Here is a 17321-nt window from a genome sequence, read left to right on the forward strand (position 1 = left end):
AGTAGAGACGGGGTTTCACCATGTTGACCAGGATGGTCTCGATCTCTTGACCTCGTGATCCACCCGCCTCGGCCTCCCAAAGTGCTGGGATTACAGGCTTGAGCCACCGCACCCGGCGTGTTTTGTTTTTTAATACATAATTAAACAAGTCCATGTTTTTGTTTTTAGAAAAATGGGAGAAAAAGATCTTTAAAAGATGCTTTAGAACCATTCAATATCATTAGTGTTACTTTTGACTAAAGGGGACAAAGCAGCACCTTAAACTGATATTCCAGTTATACTTCCCCACTACACCCCCTCCTCCACACAGCACTCACTGTTACACTGGTCACAAGCGTAGATTCTCCCTTCCAGGGCCTCTGTCTCTGTGAACTTGGCCAGCATCTCAGTGAGCAAGCACTCTGTCTGATTAAAAGGGACAAACCCCTTTTCTATGCAGTGATAGCGTTCAGGGAATTCCAGGGACAGGTCCCAAAAGGGCTCAATGGTATTGGATTTGTAATTGCATGATATACATGTGACCTAGAATGAAAAGATTGATTTACAGATTATAGAATTTCCATGCTTCCTGCATACAGCTTTACTTACTTCATAAAAGACACACTTTATCAAAAACTAAGTATATAATTTGCAAAAAACAGTAATATTAAAATAGTAAACATAACTTTAAAAGAATTAGAGTATATTACTTCTGATGTACATTTCTAACTATGGGATGCTAGCTGGAATTTAAAAACCATACTGCATAGAGATTATACCAACCCCTCTTTTCTATTCTCCTCTCCCAAGTATGCTCTACCATTCAACAGTACAGCAGTACAGACCGCAAGTTATTGTGCATTCATTCAAGGGATCAGTCTAATATAGAGAATTTGCAGGTCCCTGCCTGCTTCCCCCACTCTGGCATTCCTCCTCTTGACTTTAGACCTTCTATGCAGCCCAGCATGGCTCTCTTTTTGCCTTTGTTTCTTGCAGAAGCCCTACACTGAACCCCTCTGTCTGCAGAGCCTCAAAGTGCTGTGATTAGACCTTCACTCCCACTATAGCCTTCCCAGGTGCACCTTTCTTCCTGAGGGGAGGGGAGACAGAAGAAGTGCTGATAAATACTCCCCTTTTACATGCTCAAAAACAAAAGCCTAATTAAGCTTTCCCTTTCCATCCCATTCATCATTCTTTCAAAACCCTAAAAACCAAGACACAAGCATAGGGTAGAGGTTTTAACCTGATTCTCTTAAGTTGCCCACCAACCATTACCCCGCCCCCTCCCCCCCCACCTTTTTTTTTTGAGACAGAGTCCTCCTCTGTCACCCAGGCTGGAGTGCAGTGGTGCAATCTCAGCTCACTGCAACCTCCGCCTCCTGAGTACAAGTGATTTTCCTGTCTCAGCCTCCCAAGTACCTGGGATTACAGGCATGTGCCACCACGCCCGGCTAATTTTGTATTTTTAGTAGAGACAGGGCTTTACCATGTTGGTCAGGCTGGTCTCTTAACTCCTGACATCAGGTGATCCACCCACCTTGGCCTCCTGAAGCACTGGGATTACAGGCGTGAGCCACCGTGCCCGGCACACCTGCCTTTTTTAACTATAAAAATACTCTTTCTGCATATTCCCTCAAGGCCTTATCTAAGAATCTTTGCCTAGGTTATATGGCTAAAAATCCAGGAGATAAAAAGCAATAGGGAACAGGAAGGAGGCTTGCATTGGCCTTTACCACGCTCTCAGCTACCATCCTTCCTTGTATGTAAAGAAGGGAGATTACTCTTTCAAACTATTATGGAACCAGGGTTACAGGCAAACTCTGTTCCCTAAAATTGATCAAAGGATGGCACACCAACAATGGGTACTTAATTATAACAATGAGAATATGATATTGCCCATACCTTCAATAACAGTTAAATATATCCACTGAAAATATAGCAATGTGGTAAGTTAAACTAACAATCTGGCTGGAAAGACACTAGGCAAGTTTCCCCATAAGATCATCATGTGTACAGTAGAATGAAAGGTACAAATGACCACTCTCAAAAATGCATAATCACAGCAAATGTTGGCTACTCTTATTAGCCCAATAACCCGGGACAGGCACTCATAGGAAGCCCAAGCTAACATATAAGCTTCCACTGTCATGGTAGGCACACACATACCTGACTGAGCAGCTGCCCATGAAATATGGTATTCACCACCTTTAAGACCTGTTTGGTGAGCTTCCTCTGGGAGAAGGGGATGAGGATCCGGCGGGTGGTGCCCTCAGACTCGAGCTCCTGCTGCACTTTGTGGAGCAGCTCGCAGAGAAACTCCTGAGCGTCTTGTTGGTCATAGCCACGGAAGGCAGGGATCAGGCTCCACACTGAGTGAAGCATGGCAAAGGGCGACACTAAGGCCCACTTCCCGGACCACATGACTCGGAAGAGGGTGTGCAGTTCACGGCAGAGGGAAATGTGCTTTGAGCTCGGCTCCTTGTTCTGGATGAGCTCCAGGCTCCGACTGATGGAGGCCCCGCTGTTCCAGCAGAAGCCCTCCCGCTCGCATACCTCGGCCCTGTCACTCCTCAAGGACAGTTCCGTGGCTGAGCTGCTGGTTGGCTTGCCAGAAAGCTGAGTCTTCCCGTTGGTGGCTTTGGGAAACAGATGTTCCGTTTTGGAAGGGTCAAGGTTGAGGAAACATTCTCGGAACTTCTGGAGGTGGCTGAGCACCTGGAGGATGGAGTTCATGTAGCAGGTGTTGCCCAGGTTGCGCAGGCCCGTGACGCCCGGGGCCACAGCAGGCTGGCGACGCAGCTTGAGCGCAGCAGCGGGCGCTCTGCGTGAGGTAGGAAGGGCAGTGGAGCGCGTGGCGGCCGGGCCCGCGTCGCGGGGCGCGTGCAGGAGCAGCCGTGCACTCTTGCGCGGAGGGGCGCTGGCCAGCTCCTCCAGCAGCCGCCGCTTCACCTCGCGCCGCCGTCGCCGTGCCTCCTCCTTCTTGCGCTCCAGCGCCTCCTCCCGCCGCCGCTGCTCCAGCTTCGCCTGGCCCCGGGAGCTCTTCTCGAACCACAGCCGTAGCGTCTTGGCCAGCAGTCGCTGGCGCCGGTACCACAGAGCCGTGAGCATCTGCGGCTGTCCCTGAGGAGTGCGCTGCGGCGGGACCACGTCCTCGCCCGAAGCCGTGGACCGCAGCGTCCGCCCGCGTCTCACCGGCAGGTCCTGCTTCTGGCCCCGGACCGCCAGGAGGGAGCTTCTCAGCAGCTTCAGGTCCCCCTCCGGGTTATCATTGAGCACGTAGTCCTTGCACAGGTAACAGAACACATAGAGATCCCAGACTTCCATGGCTAGCGGGTGTCCAGTCTCCTCAAAGTGTTTCAGGGCGTGGTCCTCAATGTATCGGCCACAGGCCACGTGTGAGCACTTGAGGCAGGCCCACACGGACTCGGTGGTGGCACACTCCAAGCAGCACCACTTCTGAGGGTTCAGGATGGAGTGGTCCTGGGCGAGCCGTAACCGCCCTACATGTTTGCATCTATCCATGTCTTATAGAAGTTGCCACTCTCTCAACCTGGCGTGACAGAGTCCCCAAAAAAGAAAAGGAAAACACTTTCAGAAAAAACATTTTCCTAAAAAAAAAAAAAAAAAAAAAAAAAAGGTTTTAAATTTTTTTTCAACTATAGAATAATTTATTTTCAAATCCAAAATGGTTCTTTTAAAAGTTAAAAAAAAAAAAAAAAAGGCACATTTGGTATAAAGGCGGAGAATTACAGGACAGTTAAATTACTTAAAAAGAAGTATCATATGGAAGGGTTAGCACAAATTTGAAACTTTATGGTGTGTCACATACCAGTAAGAGAGACGAAGAGCCTCAAATAAAAAAAGTCAATTTTAGGTTGGTTGCAATGTAATGCAAAGCAGAGATATGAGGATATAAGGTAAAAATAAGAAAAATAAAGTCCTCAACAGTACAAAGAATCATTTTTATGAGACGTGGTTAAGGAACATGGTATATGTGGGTTTGTTTTGTTTTGAGCCGGAGTCTCACTCTTATTGCCCAGGCTGGAGTGCAGTGGCGCCATCTTGGCGCACTGCAACCTCTGCCTCCCAGGCTCAAGCGACTCTCCTGCCTTAGCCTCCAGAGTAGCTGGGGTTACAGGCGCGCAACACCACACCCACCCAGCTAATTTTTGTATTTTTAGTAGAGATGGGGTTTCACCATGTTGGCCAGGTTGGTCTCAAACTCCTCACCTCAGGTGATCCACCTGCCTCAGCCTCCCAAAGTGCTGAAATTACAGGCATGGGGCACCAGGCTCAGCCTGTTTTTTAGAGGCAGGTCTCACTATGTTGCCCAAACTGGTCTTGAGCTAGCCTCAAGTGATCCTCCTGCCTCAGCCTCCCAAAGTGCTGGGATTACAGGCGTGAGCCACTGCACCCAGCCAACATCTGTCTTTTTGAAAAGCACATCTGCATCTTGCAGTAAGGGTGGGAAAACTTACCTTCTTTCCTGAAAGGATAGGTAAGTAAAGAATTGGACAAATCTGACTTAGGACAAAAGGTAAAGTGGCTACTGGTATTATAATAGTTAACCAAACTACCGAAATAACAACAAAAAGCCAACAAATCTTCCAGATATATATATATATATATATATATATATATATATATATATATATATATATGAAAATGCTTTTTAAAACAGTGGTAACATCCTAAGCATGTTTATTTTTTTCTATTCCCAACAATGCTTCTTCAGTATTGTTCATCAGAGCAGCCTTGTGGGCAATTTCTCCAAGGGAAAGAAGCTATACAACTATTTTAAAAGAAAATTTTTATATCTTTGAAACTTTGAAGGCGTTTTCCCTCAATACCAGAACTTAAAATTCCCTAGGCTAGGTACAGTGGCTTGCACACTTTGGGAGGCTAAGGTGGGAGGATTGCTTGAGGCCAGGAGTTCGAGACCAGCCTGGCCAACACAGACCTCTTTCTACCTATCTACTCTATCTATCTATCTATTTACTTATATATTTATATATTGTGAGACAAGGTCTCACTCTGTCACCCAGGCTGGAGTGCAGTGGTGTGATCTTGTCTCCCTGCAGCCTCTACCTCCTGGGTTCAAGTAATCCTCCCACCTCAGCCTCTAGAGTAGCTGAGACCATAGGTGCATGCCACCATGCCCAGCTAATTTTATTTTTTATAGAGATAGGGTCTATGAGGCTGGGCACAGTGGCTCATGCCTGTAATCCCAGCACTTTGAGAGGCCAGTGCAGGCAGATCATGAGGTAAGGAGTTCCAGACCAGCCTGGCCAACATGGCAAAACCCCATCTCTACTAAAAAAATGCAAAAATTAGCTAGGTATGGTGGCAGGCACCTGTAATTCCAGCTACTCGGGAGGCTGAGGCAGGAGAATTGCTTGAAATCGGGAGGTGGAAGGTGCAGTGAGCCAAGATCTAGCCTGGGCGACAAGAGCAAGACTCCGTCTCAAAAAAAAAATAAAAAGAGGGGGTGTATGTTGCACAGGCTGGTCTTAAACTTAGGGGAACAAGTGATCCTCCTGCCTCAGCTTCCCAAAGTATTAGGATTACAGGTCCGAGCCACCACACCTGGCCTCATCTCTTAAAAGTAATTTAAAAAAAAAAGGCCAGGCGTGGTGGCTCACACCTGTAATCCCAGGACTTTGGGAGTCCAAGGTGGGTGGATCACCTGAGGTCAGGAGTTCGAGACCAGCCTGACCAACATAGTGAAACCCCGTCTCTACTAAAAAAAAAAAAAAAAAAAAATACAAAAATTAGCCGGACGTGGTGGTAGACACCTGTAGTCCCAGCTACTTGGGAGGCTGAGGCAGGAAAATCGCTAGAACCCAGGAGGCGGAGAGTGCAGTAAGCTGAGATCACACCATTGCACTCCAGCCTCAGGGACAGAGTGAGACTCTGTCTCAAAAATAAATAAATAAAAATAAATAAACAAATAAGGCCGGGCACAGTGGCTCATGCCTGTAATTTCACTACTTTGGGAGGCCAAGGCAGGCAGATCACCTGAGGTTGGGAGTTCAAGACCAGCCTGACCAACATGAAGAAACCCCATCTCTTCTAAAAATACAAAAAATCAGCCAGGCATGGTGGCACATGCGTGTAATCCCAGCTACTCGGGAGGCTGAGGCAGGAGAATTGCTTGAACCTGGGAAGCAGAGTTTGCAGTGAGCCGAGACTGCGCCACTGCACTCCAGCCTGGCGACAGGAGCGAAACCCCGTCTCAAAAAAATAAATAAATAATTAATTAAATTCCCTAAAGGTAGTTCCTCTTTCAAAGTTAATTTATTTCACCTCCATTTATTCTCTACTTTTGATTTCTGTGACAAATGCAGTTTCATGATTATGAGATCAACCCAGAAAAGTTCTAAATCCAATGTACTCTGAGTAGCCCCTTTAATTTTCCAGATGCTTTTTTGGGCCTAGTCCTATTTATGTATGCCAAAACCTATAAATAAATAAATATACTGCAGGACCAAATTAGAGATTCTTCCCTTTTTTATTGCCTTTTCCAGATGGCAGAGGCATGTCTTTGTATAAGAAACCCTCAAATCATACAAAGGGACGTGACCTACACTACTCTCAATCAAGCCACATCATGATTTTCTTATTGCTAAGCGCCCTTTAGGTCATTTTTCTGGATGTGTTTACCCACTTTTCTAATGAGATATACAGTAGTCTCCCCTTATACATGGTTTCACTTTCTAAGGTTTCAGTTACCTGTGGTACAGTACAGTAAGATACTCTGAGAAACCACATTCCCATAATTTTTATTACAGTATACAGTTATAATTGTTCTATTTTATTATGTTATTGTTAATCAATTACTATACCTCATTTATAAACTAAGCTTTATCATAGGTATGTATGTACAGGAAAAAAACATAGTATATATAGGGTTTGGTACTATCTGTGGTTTCAGGCATCCACGAGGAGTCTTGAAAAATATCCCCTATGGGGGAATATTGTAATCTTCAGAGAGGAGATTATGTATATTTCTGTTTTTATACCCTTACCCCCTTATAATGCCAAGACTTCTGGGTGCTCAACTCTTGGTGGTCAAAAGCATTCTGTCAGAATTACCTTCTGGCACTGTCTGGAATAGTCCTGAAATAACCATTTTTGCTGACTTTTCTTAGTGCACAGCCAAATCAAAACACACATACATTAAAAAATGGAATGGTAAATAAATGAATTTTCTTTTTGCTACTTAATACCAACTGAGGATGCAAATTGAGTACACAATGATGCTTACAACTAATTCCTGGGGACACAAAAGAAAGTAATGAAGGAATGAAGAGGAGGGAAAAAAAATCAAGATACAGGCAATTCCCAAGTTTCTCACTAATTTAATATTCTTTCAAAATTTAGTCCCTGAACTACCTAGCAACATCTGAATTCCCCAGGCTACTTGTTATATATACAGATTTCTTGCTTACTACTCCAGTCCTGAGGAATCTGAATCTAGAGAGGCTTCTAAAATCTCCAACTTAAACAAGCTGTATAGATGATTCTTTTGCACATTAAAACCTTAGTCCATTAATCCAGTAAATTATATAGGGATGAAAGACTCTTCATAGAAATCAAAGAAAGAATTTTATTTCTCCAATTCTTCCACTTAGACTAATACTGCCCAATAGAACTTTCTGCAATGATATATATCAATGAGAGGGATATCAATATTATAATTTATATATATATATATCTTTATATTCTTTATATATCATTGATCAATCAATATATATCATTGATAATATTGAGAACAGAGAATGTGTACAGATAGATAATTGATATTATCAAATATTATTGATAATATTCTCTATCTATATTTATTACAGTGCTGTCCAGTACTGTAGTAACTAGTCACATGTGACTACTGGGCGCTTGAAATGTGCTAGTGAGACTGAGGGGCTGAACTTTTAATTAATTTTAATTTAAAGTCACATGTGGCTAGTGGCTATGGTATTATATTGAGACAGCACAGACTTACATACACCAGGACACACTATCTTTAGCTTGCTTTGCTGTTCTTTTTGTTTTCTTTCCTTTGAAAGATTTGGTACTAGCTAAATTGTATCTGAATAGCCTCCTCTTGTAACTTAAAACCTGATGCCTGGCAGATCCCCATTTTAGCTTTGATGTGTCTTCAGGAATTTAATTGCTACCAAGATCTTATCATATGAAATACAGCAGAGCTTCAAATCCTACAAAGAGAGAATTATTTCTGTAAATAGGAATATAGCAACACCGCACCCAGAACACTGATGCCTTGCAAAATCAACTCCTGTGCTAAAAAATATGCTGGAACAACCAAAAGCCAAAAGAGACGAACACTAAAAAACCATTCCACATCCTCTCCATGGAGAGCTGTCAAATGAAAAGGGCACTCTGGAAATTCTTTCTTCTGATTTCATTTTCTGATCTATAAATCTGCTGATCACGCACATCCTCTCCTGCACAGCCCTTTTCCCATTACAAATCTGTCGTGGCGGCTCACTAACCTGCCATATGGGCAGAGTAAATCCATTCAGGAAAACACAGGGCTACTTTGCACCTCACCATACTGATTTAAGCTAGGCAGACCAGCTCCTCTAGAGGAAACACATATCTGATTATGAAATGGAAATCTCCCAAAAGTGACACAAAGAATAAAGGCTACCTTAACCAACAAACAAAAGAGAGAATAAAGAGAATACCACCTCAGGTATACTCTGATCAAAAAAGAAGATGTGTTTAATTCACCTCTCACACATACTCTGACCACTTTATTTCAGGATAGGGCCTAACACCCATTGGCAAAAAGAATAATTCTATTTTATATTTTTCTGATGTGTACAGGTTTTACTTCATATTCTCAAAGGTCATGATACTAACATTTCCACTTAAAATGGACATTATCCAGTGTGACAGGCACCTAGTACCCAAAACTGATAAACTTACAGCGTAATTGGGAAAGAACATGATGTGTCTGAATACTTCTACATCAGCAAGTTTTAAATAGATCAACAGCTTTAAATAAATGTCCTGCACACCCTTGGTCTATCTGCATATGGGGAAAGTAAACCTGACAAAACATCAGCTTTTGCTTTTTTAATTACCATAGTTTTATCTTAAAAATATAAATCAACTGGAACTAAGAACCATAATCAATATTTAAAACCATACTATAGATAAATATCACTAAGTATTAAATGAAAAAATAATGAAATCTTTTCAACTTTTACCTTTTGTTCTGATGAAAAACTTCTAGATTTATCATATCATTTTTTTAAAAAGTCTCCATATGAAAGATGACAACATTAGGATTCTAAATCTTTCAAAAATCTATAGCTTAAAAATGATGCCTTTTCATTGGAGTATTTTAATTATTCTCAAATAGCAGATTTCTCAGCAGGTCTTAACTGCATGACTACATCACCAGAAATAAAACTTCTGAGGGTTGAAGGGGAATCAACAAAAACAAAATAGCGGGGGAAAAGACAATAAATCTACTTTAGAGAAATTTCCATTTCTTCTCTCTCTCTCATATTAATTTCTCCTCAGTTCTTAACTAAGGACCATAGAATAATCCTGCTTGGTCTTGGTGAGACCAAGTGGCATAAATTCCAGCTTCAGAGAGAGTAGACACTATGGTAACATGCTGACAGCCTTCATTTACATAAAAGAATACTAATTACTTGGTATCATCAACATCTGTGATTCTGCTCACTGCCATATGCGACAGCACTGGGTATTTTAACCCTTCAACTCACTAAGTGTACCTAGAATTATATCTACCACAAAACCTGCATAGACTGCTTAAATAGACAGTGAATACACATTTACAAATAACAAATGTTAAAACTGAATTTCATTTTCTGCCAACATTTCCAAGAGGTATTGGAAAACATAATCTAATATACAGTTAAGAAAAAGATTTAAAAATCAAGGTAGAAATCAAATGAAGATATAGTTAATATCCCAAAGAAAGAGTGCCATATTCTAGAATATTATGTAGGACTGTAAAAGGCCATAAGTACAATGACACTAGCCTTTTGAATTTTTATATTTATTGCTAAAACAAAAATGAAAAGGGCGCAGAGACGGAGAAGGGTAGGTAGGGTTAGAGAAACTGTTCAGAAGTCCTTTGCTAAAGGACAGTGGGTGGGGGAGGAGATTGCTGAATGGGTAGCATGTCCTCATAGGCTGCTGCCCTTTCCCATTTCCCCATCAGTGCCACTGTCTCTGAATGGGGGGGTGGAGGAGGGATAACCTCTAAGTCATATCACAGCTCAGAGACCCCTGGAGAGGCTGAACTCTCCAAGAAGGGTTCGGAAGCTCTGACAAAATGTGTTCTTAGCTCTCTGACCCAAGAGCTGGAATGTCTACTTATGCAGCAGCTCTTGGCCACAGTCAACAAGACCTGACGTGCTAGGTGTGCCAGAGCCCTTGTGAGGTATGCTGCCACTCATTTGTCACCAGCAATCAGGTGCTAATGTTCAAGAATGAGCATCTAATCATAGGTTACAACAGATGTAAGGTTATGCCAGCATGACAATAGCTCACTTGCATTAGGATCTGCTTTCTTCAATGAAAAAGGAGTAGAGTTCATCTAAGGAACTGGGCCTGGCACACAACAATGGTTTGCCCATGGAAAGGGGCTATCCCTGCTGCCATGCAGGGAAATGACAAAGGCAGAACACGTGGCATGGCACAAATGCTTTGTTCCACACCCTCTATACCTTCATCCTCTGCTCTCTTTTGTTTGCCTCCTTCCTCTTGCTACAAATATTCTCAAGTGTCTTCTGTGTAAAAAGAGAGAGACAGACAGACAGACAAAAGTTTGCCCTGCCCCCTAGACTATCCTTGACACTATTTTTAGATTCTTTCTCCTTCTGGCAAGAGTAGTGTGCAGGTTCATCTTCCTCACAGTTCACTCCTTAACACCTCCTTTTTGTGGAAACTGTTTTCTCAAAGATCGCTAGCAATTTCCTTATAGCTAAATTCATTAGGCTTTTCTCAGTCCCCATCCACATTTTTTTCTATGTTTAACACCGAACAAACACCCGCTCTTGAATTTTAGACAACTGTTCTTGTCTGGTTTTCTTCCTGTGTCTGTAATTACATCTCTGTTTTCATGTCTCTCTTCCTTGAAATTTAGGATTTCCTTAAGCTTCTGTCCTCAGCTCTCTTCTCAATTTTATCTATTTCCTAAAACTTTAAGCATCATTTCAATACAGGATTACATATTTCAGTACTTTAAGGTTCAAGCGATTTTGTCTCAGCCTCCCGAATAGCTGGGATTACAAGCGCCCGCCACTGATTTTTTTTTTTTTTTTGAGATGGAGTCTCACTGTGTCGCCCAGGCTGGAGTGCAGTATCGCTATCTCAGCTCACTGCAACCTCTGCCTTCTGGGTTCAAGCCATTCTCCTGCCTCAGCTTCCCGAGTAGCTGGGACTACAGATGTGCACCACAATACCCAACTAATTTTTATATTTTTTGTAGAGATGAGGTTTCACTGTATTAGCCAGGCTAGTCTCAAACTCCTGACCTCAAGTGATCCGCCCACCTCAGCCTCCCAAAGTACTGGGATTATAGGCATGAGCCACTGCAGTGGACTACTGAGATTCTTTCGAATCTCAGGTTGAATTTTCACATAATAATACCTGTTTTATGGTATACTATTATTAATGATATTTTCAAGATGAAGCTACTGCACATGTTTTGTACTTTTTTGTTTGGTAGCAGTGGTGATCCTGTACTGAGGTATATATATAGTTTCATCCATGTCTCCTGGTGATAAAGATCTGAGAGATGACTGATGGGTGTTTAGGAGATGCCACCTGTGGTACAAAGCTAAGCTAGCTGGCTCTCAAGGGATCAGACTTTTTGATTAATTAACTTAATATTCTTGCTAAAGAGTTCTATACCTAAAACCTAACCCATTTTCCAGGAAGATGGCTGACTGGAGGCAAGATGGCAAAAGAAGACTGATCATATTAAATTCAAGGATTCTGAATACAATGGGAGAACACATGTGTGCACAAACAGAGGCACACACATGCACACACTCTTAGAAATGTTATCCTTGACTCTGCAGAAAAGTGACAGCCAAAAGTGGATGAGAAGCAGACTGGCTGGGTAAGGATTAAGCTTCAGAGCTTAGTTGTTCATTCTGCTTCTGGATCAAAGGGGTCTACTTGCTACAACCTGGTGAGGCCATTCATAGAGCTGACATTAAAAAGGTATGGCATGCATTTTGAGCCACTCTAGTATCCTGTCCCTAATCTGTCCCACTGCTCAGGCCCTGCTCAATAGCAGTTCCCCCATTAGCCAGGGGAATCAGCTCTGTCCACACCTTGGTCAGCTAACCCAACTTCCCTATGAATCCCAACACATTAATGCTCCAACCAATGGAAGAAAGATGTCACTCACAGGCCAGAATTTTTCTTAAGCTGAGAAAAGATTATCCTGTGCAACAGAACCCCTGATCTCATTTGCTAACTGCTCCTTTTATTGAAGATAAGCATTATACTGTCATTAGCTATACTGTGTATGTGACCCAGTGGCACATAGATCAGCTCCATTCAGTGCAGCACATGTGTAATGAGTCTTGCACAATGCAAACTATTTCCTCTGTGTTATTCTGCTTGGGATTGCCACATTGGTATTAAGAGTCTCCCTTAAAAGGAAAGTGGGGATAAAAGTCTGTAGGGGAATGAAAAGATTTCTCTTTTTAAAATACTTGTTGAGATTTTGTGCTTTGGGAATGGAACAGGAAATCAGTTGGGGAAAAGAACCAGAAACAAGGTTGGTTTTGGGTAATAAACCCCCAAACAGCAGGTGGATATCTGCAAGCAGGTATTTAGGATATCTATGTAATAAAATCTGTAAGGGGAAACCCAAAAGCCATTCAAAGTCTTTTGTTATGTTTTAGCATGATCTTCCTGACAAGCTAGTGATAAAACAAGGTCTGGACTAAAGGCTCCCTGTTCTCTACTGCCATATGGAAAAATTTTATCCCTACCACTAAGAGAATCGGGGTTTACCCTTCTAAAAAGCTGACCAAGGGAATCATGGTTTGTCCCTGTAGTATACCTCTCTAACACCATGTTCTCTACGGCAATCAGACAGACAATCACAAAAAAACTATACATACATATATACGTATATCAAAGTAAGTGTATATATGTATTTATGTCAGACTTTCTTGAATTGTACCCTTGAAATATGTGTGGTTTATTCTATGAAAATTATGCCTTAATACAGTTGTCAAGCATTATTCAGACACATACACAGACATGAGTAATTTACTCCTAATAAAATAGGGGATATAGGCAGTGGCTCCTTAAAGTATTACGTGAAAACTGACAGGAAATGTTATAATAGATGGATAAGGCCGACAATACCTACCTCTACTGATCAATTTTGCACAAAACTAGGGCAACTAGATCTCCCTGATACAATGCATGAAAGGGTCATAGCAGCATCACCTATTACAAAATACTCTTGCTAAAAGATCTGAGCCTGAGTCCAAGGAAGCCTTTGGACCTAACTACCAGGTTATGGGAAATATAGGAGCCAGGAACATACTATCATAGGCTGTAGTTAGCCAAATCACCAAATCAAAATGTGGCAAATGCTACAGGATCAATCAATCATCTGGGTTCTTTAACAAATAAATGGCATGAAAAAAAGGCAAGTGGGAATGAATTTGCTCTAAATTATCAGAAACCTAGAGACACAGCAATCAAATGCAATTTGTAGTTCTGATTTAGATCCAGATTTGAACAAACCAACCATAAAAAGATATTTTTGAGATAACTGGGAAAAAATGTTTTAAAATACTGTCTCTAGCTACACCATTAAGGTTTTTTTTTTTTTTTTTAACGTTATTGAGGTATAATTAACATACAGTGAGCTGTACATATTTAAAGTGTACAATTTGATATGTTTTAACATATACTTGTGAAACCACTGCAATTATAACAATAAACATATGTTTATAACAATAAACATAAACTGATATGTTTATTGTTATAAAAAGTTACCTTGTGCCCCTTTGTAATCCCTTCTTCCAGCTTCCCTCCCTACCACCACCCTTAGTCCACAACCAGAGAAACTGAACATGGACTAACTATTAAATGACACCAAGTAATTATTAGTTTGGTGTGATAATGGTACTGTGGTTCAATTTTTAATCTTCGCATGGTTGAAATACCAAATATTTCGTATGGCTGAAATATTTACAGGTCAAATATTAATATTATGATTGATATACAGAATTTGCTTTGAAATACTCCAGGGGAAAAAAATAGTACAAAGATGGAAAAAACAAGATTGTCAAAATATTTCTAATTGTTGAGGCTGGTTGATGGGTACATGGAACTCATTATACTATTCTCTTTATTTTGGGGTATGCTTGAAATATAACATAAAAATGTTTTTAGGCTGGTATGGTAGCTCATACCTGTAATCACAGCACTTTGGGAAGCCAAGGTGGGCAGATCACTGGAGCCCAGGAGTTCAAAACCAGCCTGGACAATATGGTAAGACTCTATCTCTACAAAAACTACAAAAAATTATCTGGGCATAGTGGCATGTGCTTGTAGTCCCAGCTTACTCAGGAGACTGAGGCGGCAAGATTGATTGCGCCCAGAAGGTTGAGGCTGCAGTAAGCCGTGATTGTGTCACTCACTCCAGCCTGGGCACGAGAGCAAGACCCTGTCTCAAAATAAATAAGTAAGTAAGTAAGTAAATAAATAAATAAATAAAAATACTTTTAAAGACAAGCAAACAATATACTAGTAGTAAGAGAAAATCTTGGGATACGAGCTATTCACAAATTAGACAGGTTATGAGATACTCTTCATTTTTATCATCATTTCTAGTTTTACTTTGAAATGTACCCTTTGAAAAACACCTCCCACCTAATCCCCCACGCCAAATCAAAGTAGTACAGTTTTTCTCAGCAGTGTTAGTCACAGAGATTGCCTGCATGAGCCTTTCTTCCTGGGTCTCAAGTCTGCCTTTTAGACTAAGGTGGCAACCCCCAGCCACCGCCCCCGACCCCACCACCCTACGAAATTTCTTTCAGTAACCTCACCAGATTTTTATCCACAATTTGTCCACAAAATTTCCTGATTATCTCTGCCTTTGGGGGGCATGAAGCTACTTTAGTGAGTCTGTTGAAATGCCCTGGCTTAACCAAATGATTTTCTCTCTTTCTGAAACTTCCACTTTACTGAGGAAGAAAAGTCTCAGGCTGGGCACAGTGGCTCACGCCTGTAATCCCAGTACTTTGGGAGGCTGAGTTGGGTGGATCATTTGAGGTCAGGAGTTCAAGATCAACCTGGCTACCATGGTGAAACCCCATCTCAACCAAAAAATATGAAAATTAGCCGAGTGTGGTGGTGGGCACCTGCAATCCCAGCTACTCCGGAGGCTGAGGCAGGAGAATTGCCTGAGCCTGGGAGGTAGAGGTTGCAGTGAGCCGAGATCACACCACTGCACTGCAGTCTGGGTGACATAGTGAGACCCTGTCTCAAAAAAAAAAGAAAAGAAAAGTCCCTGATTTTTTTTAACAGTTCTGCTCCTTCTTCATGGACTCCAATTCTCGAAGTAGAAAGAAGTCCATCCTATGTAAGTCTCACTGTAGTCTCAGCAAACAACAACATAAAAATTCTGTTTTTCTGACCCCAGTCACATAAAGGTTACCCTCAGTCTACATGACATTTGGTTTTACAAAGCAAAATCTGGCCACATGTATCCATCACAGTATTCACAAACACCACCCAACAGGTTGGTTTTCAGTCATAGAAACAATGTGACAAATAGCAACTGGTCTAGTTTAAAAAGCCTATTGAATCCCTAATGAATCTGTAGTAGAATAATAGAATACTAGTGCTACCACGATAAAAGCTAACTACTAAATGTATTTTCTCTAAGAAAATTATTTCAAACTTGCAATTCCAGACGCCAAGAATTGCTTCCCAGCTGCAGCTCAAGCAGTGAAATCGGGAATCTCCCTCCTCCCACTTTCTCCACTTGGCTGAAGAGGGCTTTCCACACATGGTCATTTGTATGGAAGACACATATACATTAGGAACTGCCTGCAGAGAAAAAGAGGAACAATTTCTGTGAATAGAAAACAAATCTGACTGGAATTTACAAATGGATCCTCCAGATTAGAGGCTGGTGCTGGTTATTTCAGTGGTTGTTCTAAGAAGTGGGAACATGTGGCCGTCTTCCTAATGTCCTGCTGCTTAAACGACAGCAGTCCATTTAGTTCTGTGTCTCTCCTGCAACATACCAAAGCATATCTGTCAGGAAGGAGGCCCATCATATTTTGCAGGAATAAAGGGAACTTTTAAGCCCTTGGTTTCAAGAGCAAAGATGACAAATACCCAAAGAAAAGCAGCCAAATACACAGGAGTATTTGTTAAATATATACAGAAGGAGAACACTGGAAGGTACAAAGAGGTCATTCAGGCACTTTAATAGGGAAGAGATTAAATGAATTATAAATCAGCCATACATGGAAACTACCAGTTATTTTTTAAAAAAGGAAAAAAGAGGCAGGGCTATATGTACAACTCAAAATATAATATGTGAAAAAAGCAAAGAGGCAGAACAATGTATATATTATGAATGTACATATAAGCATACATATACACACTCGTGCAAATAAGAGGATAAACAAACTGGTAACAGCACATGCTTTGTGGGGTGGAGATGGAAAGGAGACTTAGTCATCAACCTTTGCACCTTTTGGGGAAAACAATCACATTACCTGTTTTAAAAAAGGACATGGTACAGAGAAGATTCAGTGTTTTGGTAATCTTAAAAATTGAGGCATCAGCAAGATGACTGACGATAAGCACAGAGATCATATGGTTTACCATGTTTTCCTTAGGAAATAAGATTTAGAGATAGGCAATCTGATATTTATGGTATATAGAGTACCTAAGGAATTCTATTTAGTAGCACTAGTGATTACAAAAAGAGTCCCCTCCCCACGTCTCTTCCATAAGCTGATGACTGCAAAATGCAGACTGAAAAGTCTATACTCTGCAGAGTGGCAATATAGCAGTGCCTCAGTCAGTCAAGTGTCAATCATTGGACATTTCTTATCAACCAAGGTTCCAAGGTAATTTCTAGTCTTCTTCCCCAGGGGTGACTACCAAAACTGTCCATAGAAGTGGATTTGTGGGCAAACTCTCTTTTCCCCAACTCTCAAGAGATGTTCCTTCCCCTAATGGAACAACCCCTAACATTATTGCAGTTTACTGGTAATATATATCTCAACATCCAACCAACCTCTCTGAAGCAGGCAGTGGAGGTGGTGGGG

At 41.5% G+C, this 17321-nt stretch overlaps 1 protein-coding gene across 9 annotated transcripts in view; it reads right to left on the minus strand.

Moving 5' to 3' along the window:
* USP49 (ubiquitin specific peptidase 49) overlaps positions 1-17321 on the minus strand; it is a 105250-nt gene that overhangs the window by 12646 nt on the left and 75283 nt on the right. For all 9 annotated transcript variants that reach the window (XM_037745281.1, XM_037745282.1, XM_017547247.2 and 6 more), the window contains 2 exons: positions 2146-3529; positions 318-522 (listed from right to left, as the gene is read on the minus strand). In XM_037745281.1, coding sequence (XP_037601209.1) covers positions 318-522; positions 2146-3501 — 1561 coding nt within the window. In that variant the 5' untranslated portion in view covers positions 3502-3529. The remainder of the gene's footprint in view (positions 1-317; positions 523-2145; positions 3530-17321) is intronic.

Source organism: Cebus imitator, unplaced genomic scaffold (genome assembly GCF_001604975.1).
Source record: "Cebus imitator isolate Cc_AM_T3 unplaced genomic scaffold, Cebus_imitator-1.0 Scaffold197, whole genome shotgun sequence".
Lineage (NCBI taxonomy): Eukaryota > Metazoa > Chordata > Mammalia > Primates > Cebidae > Cebus > Cebus imitator.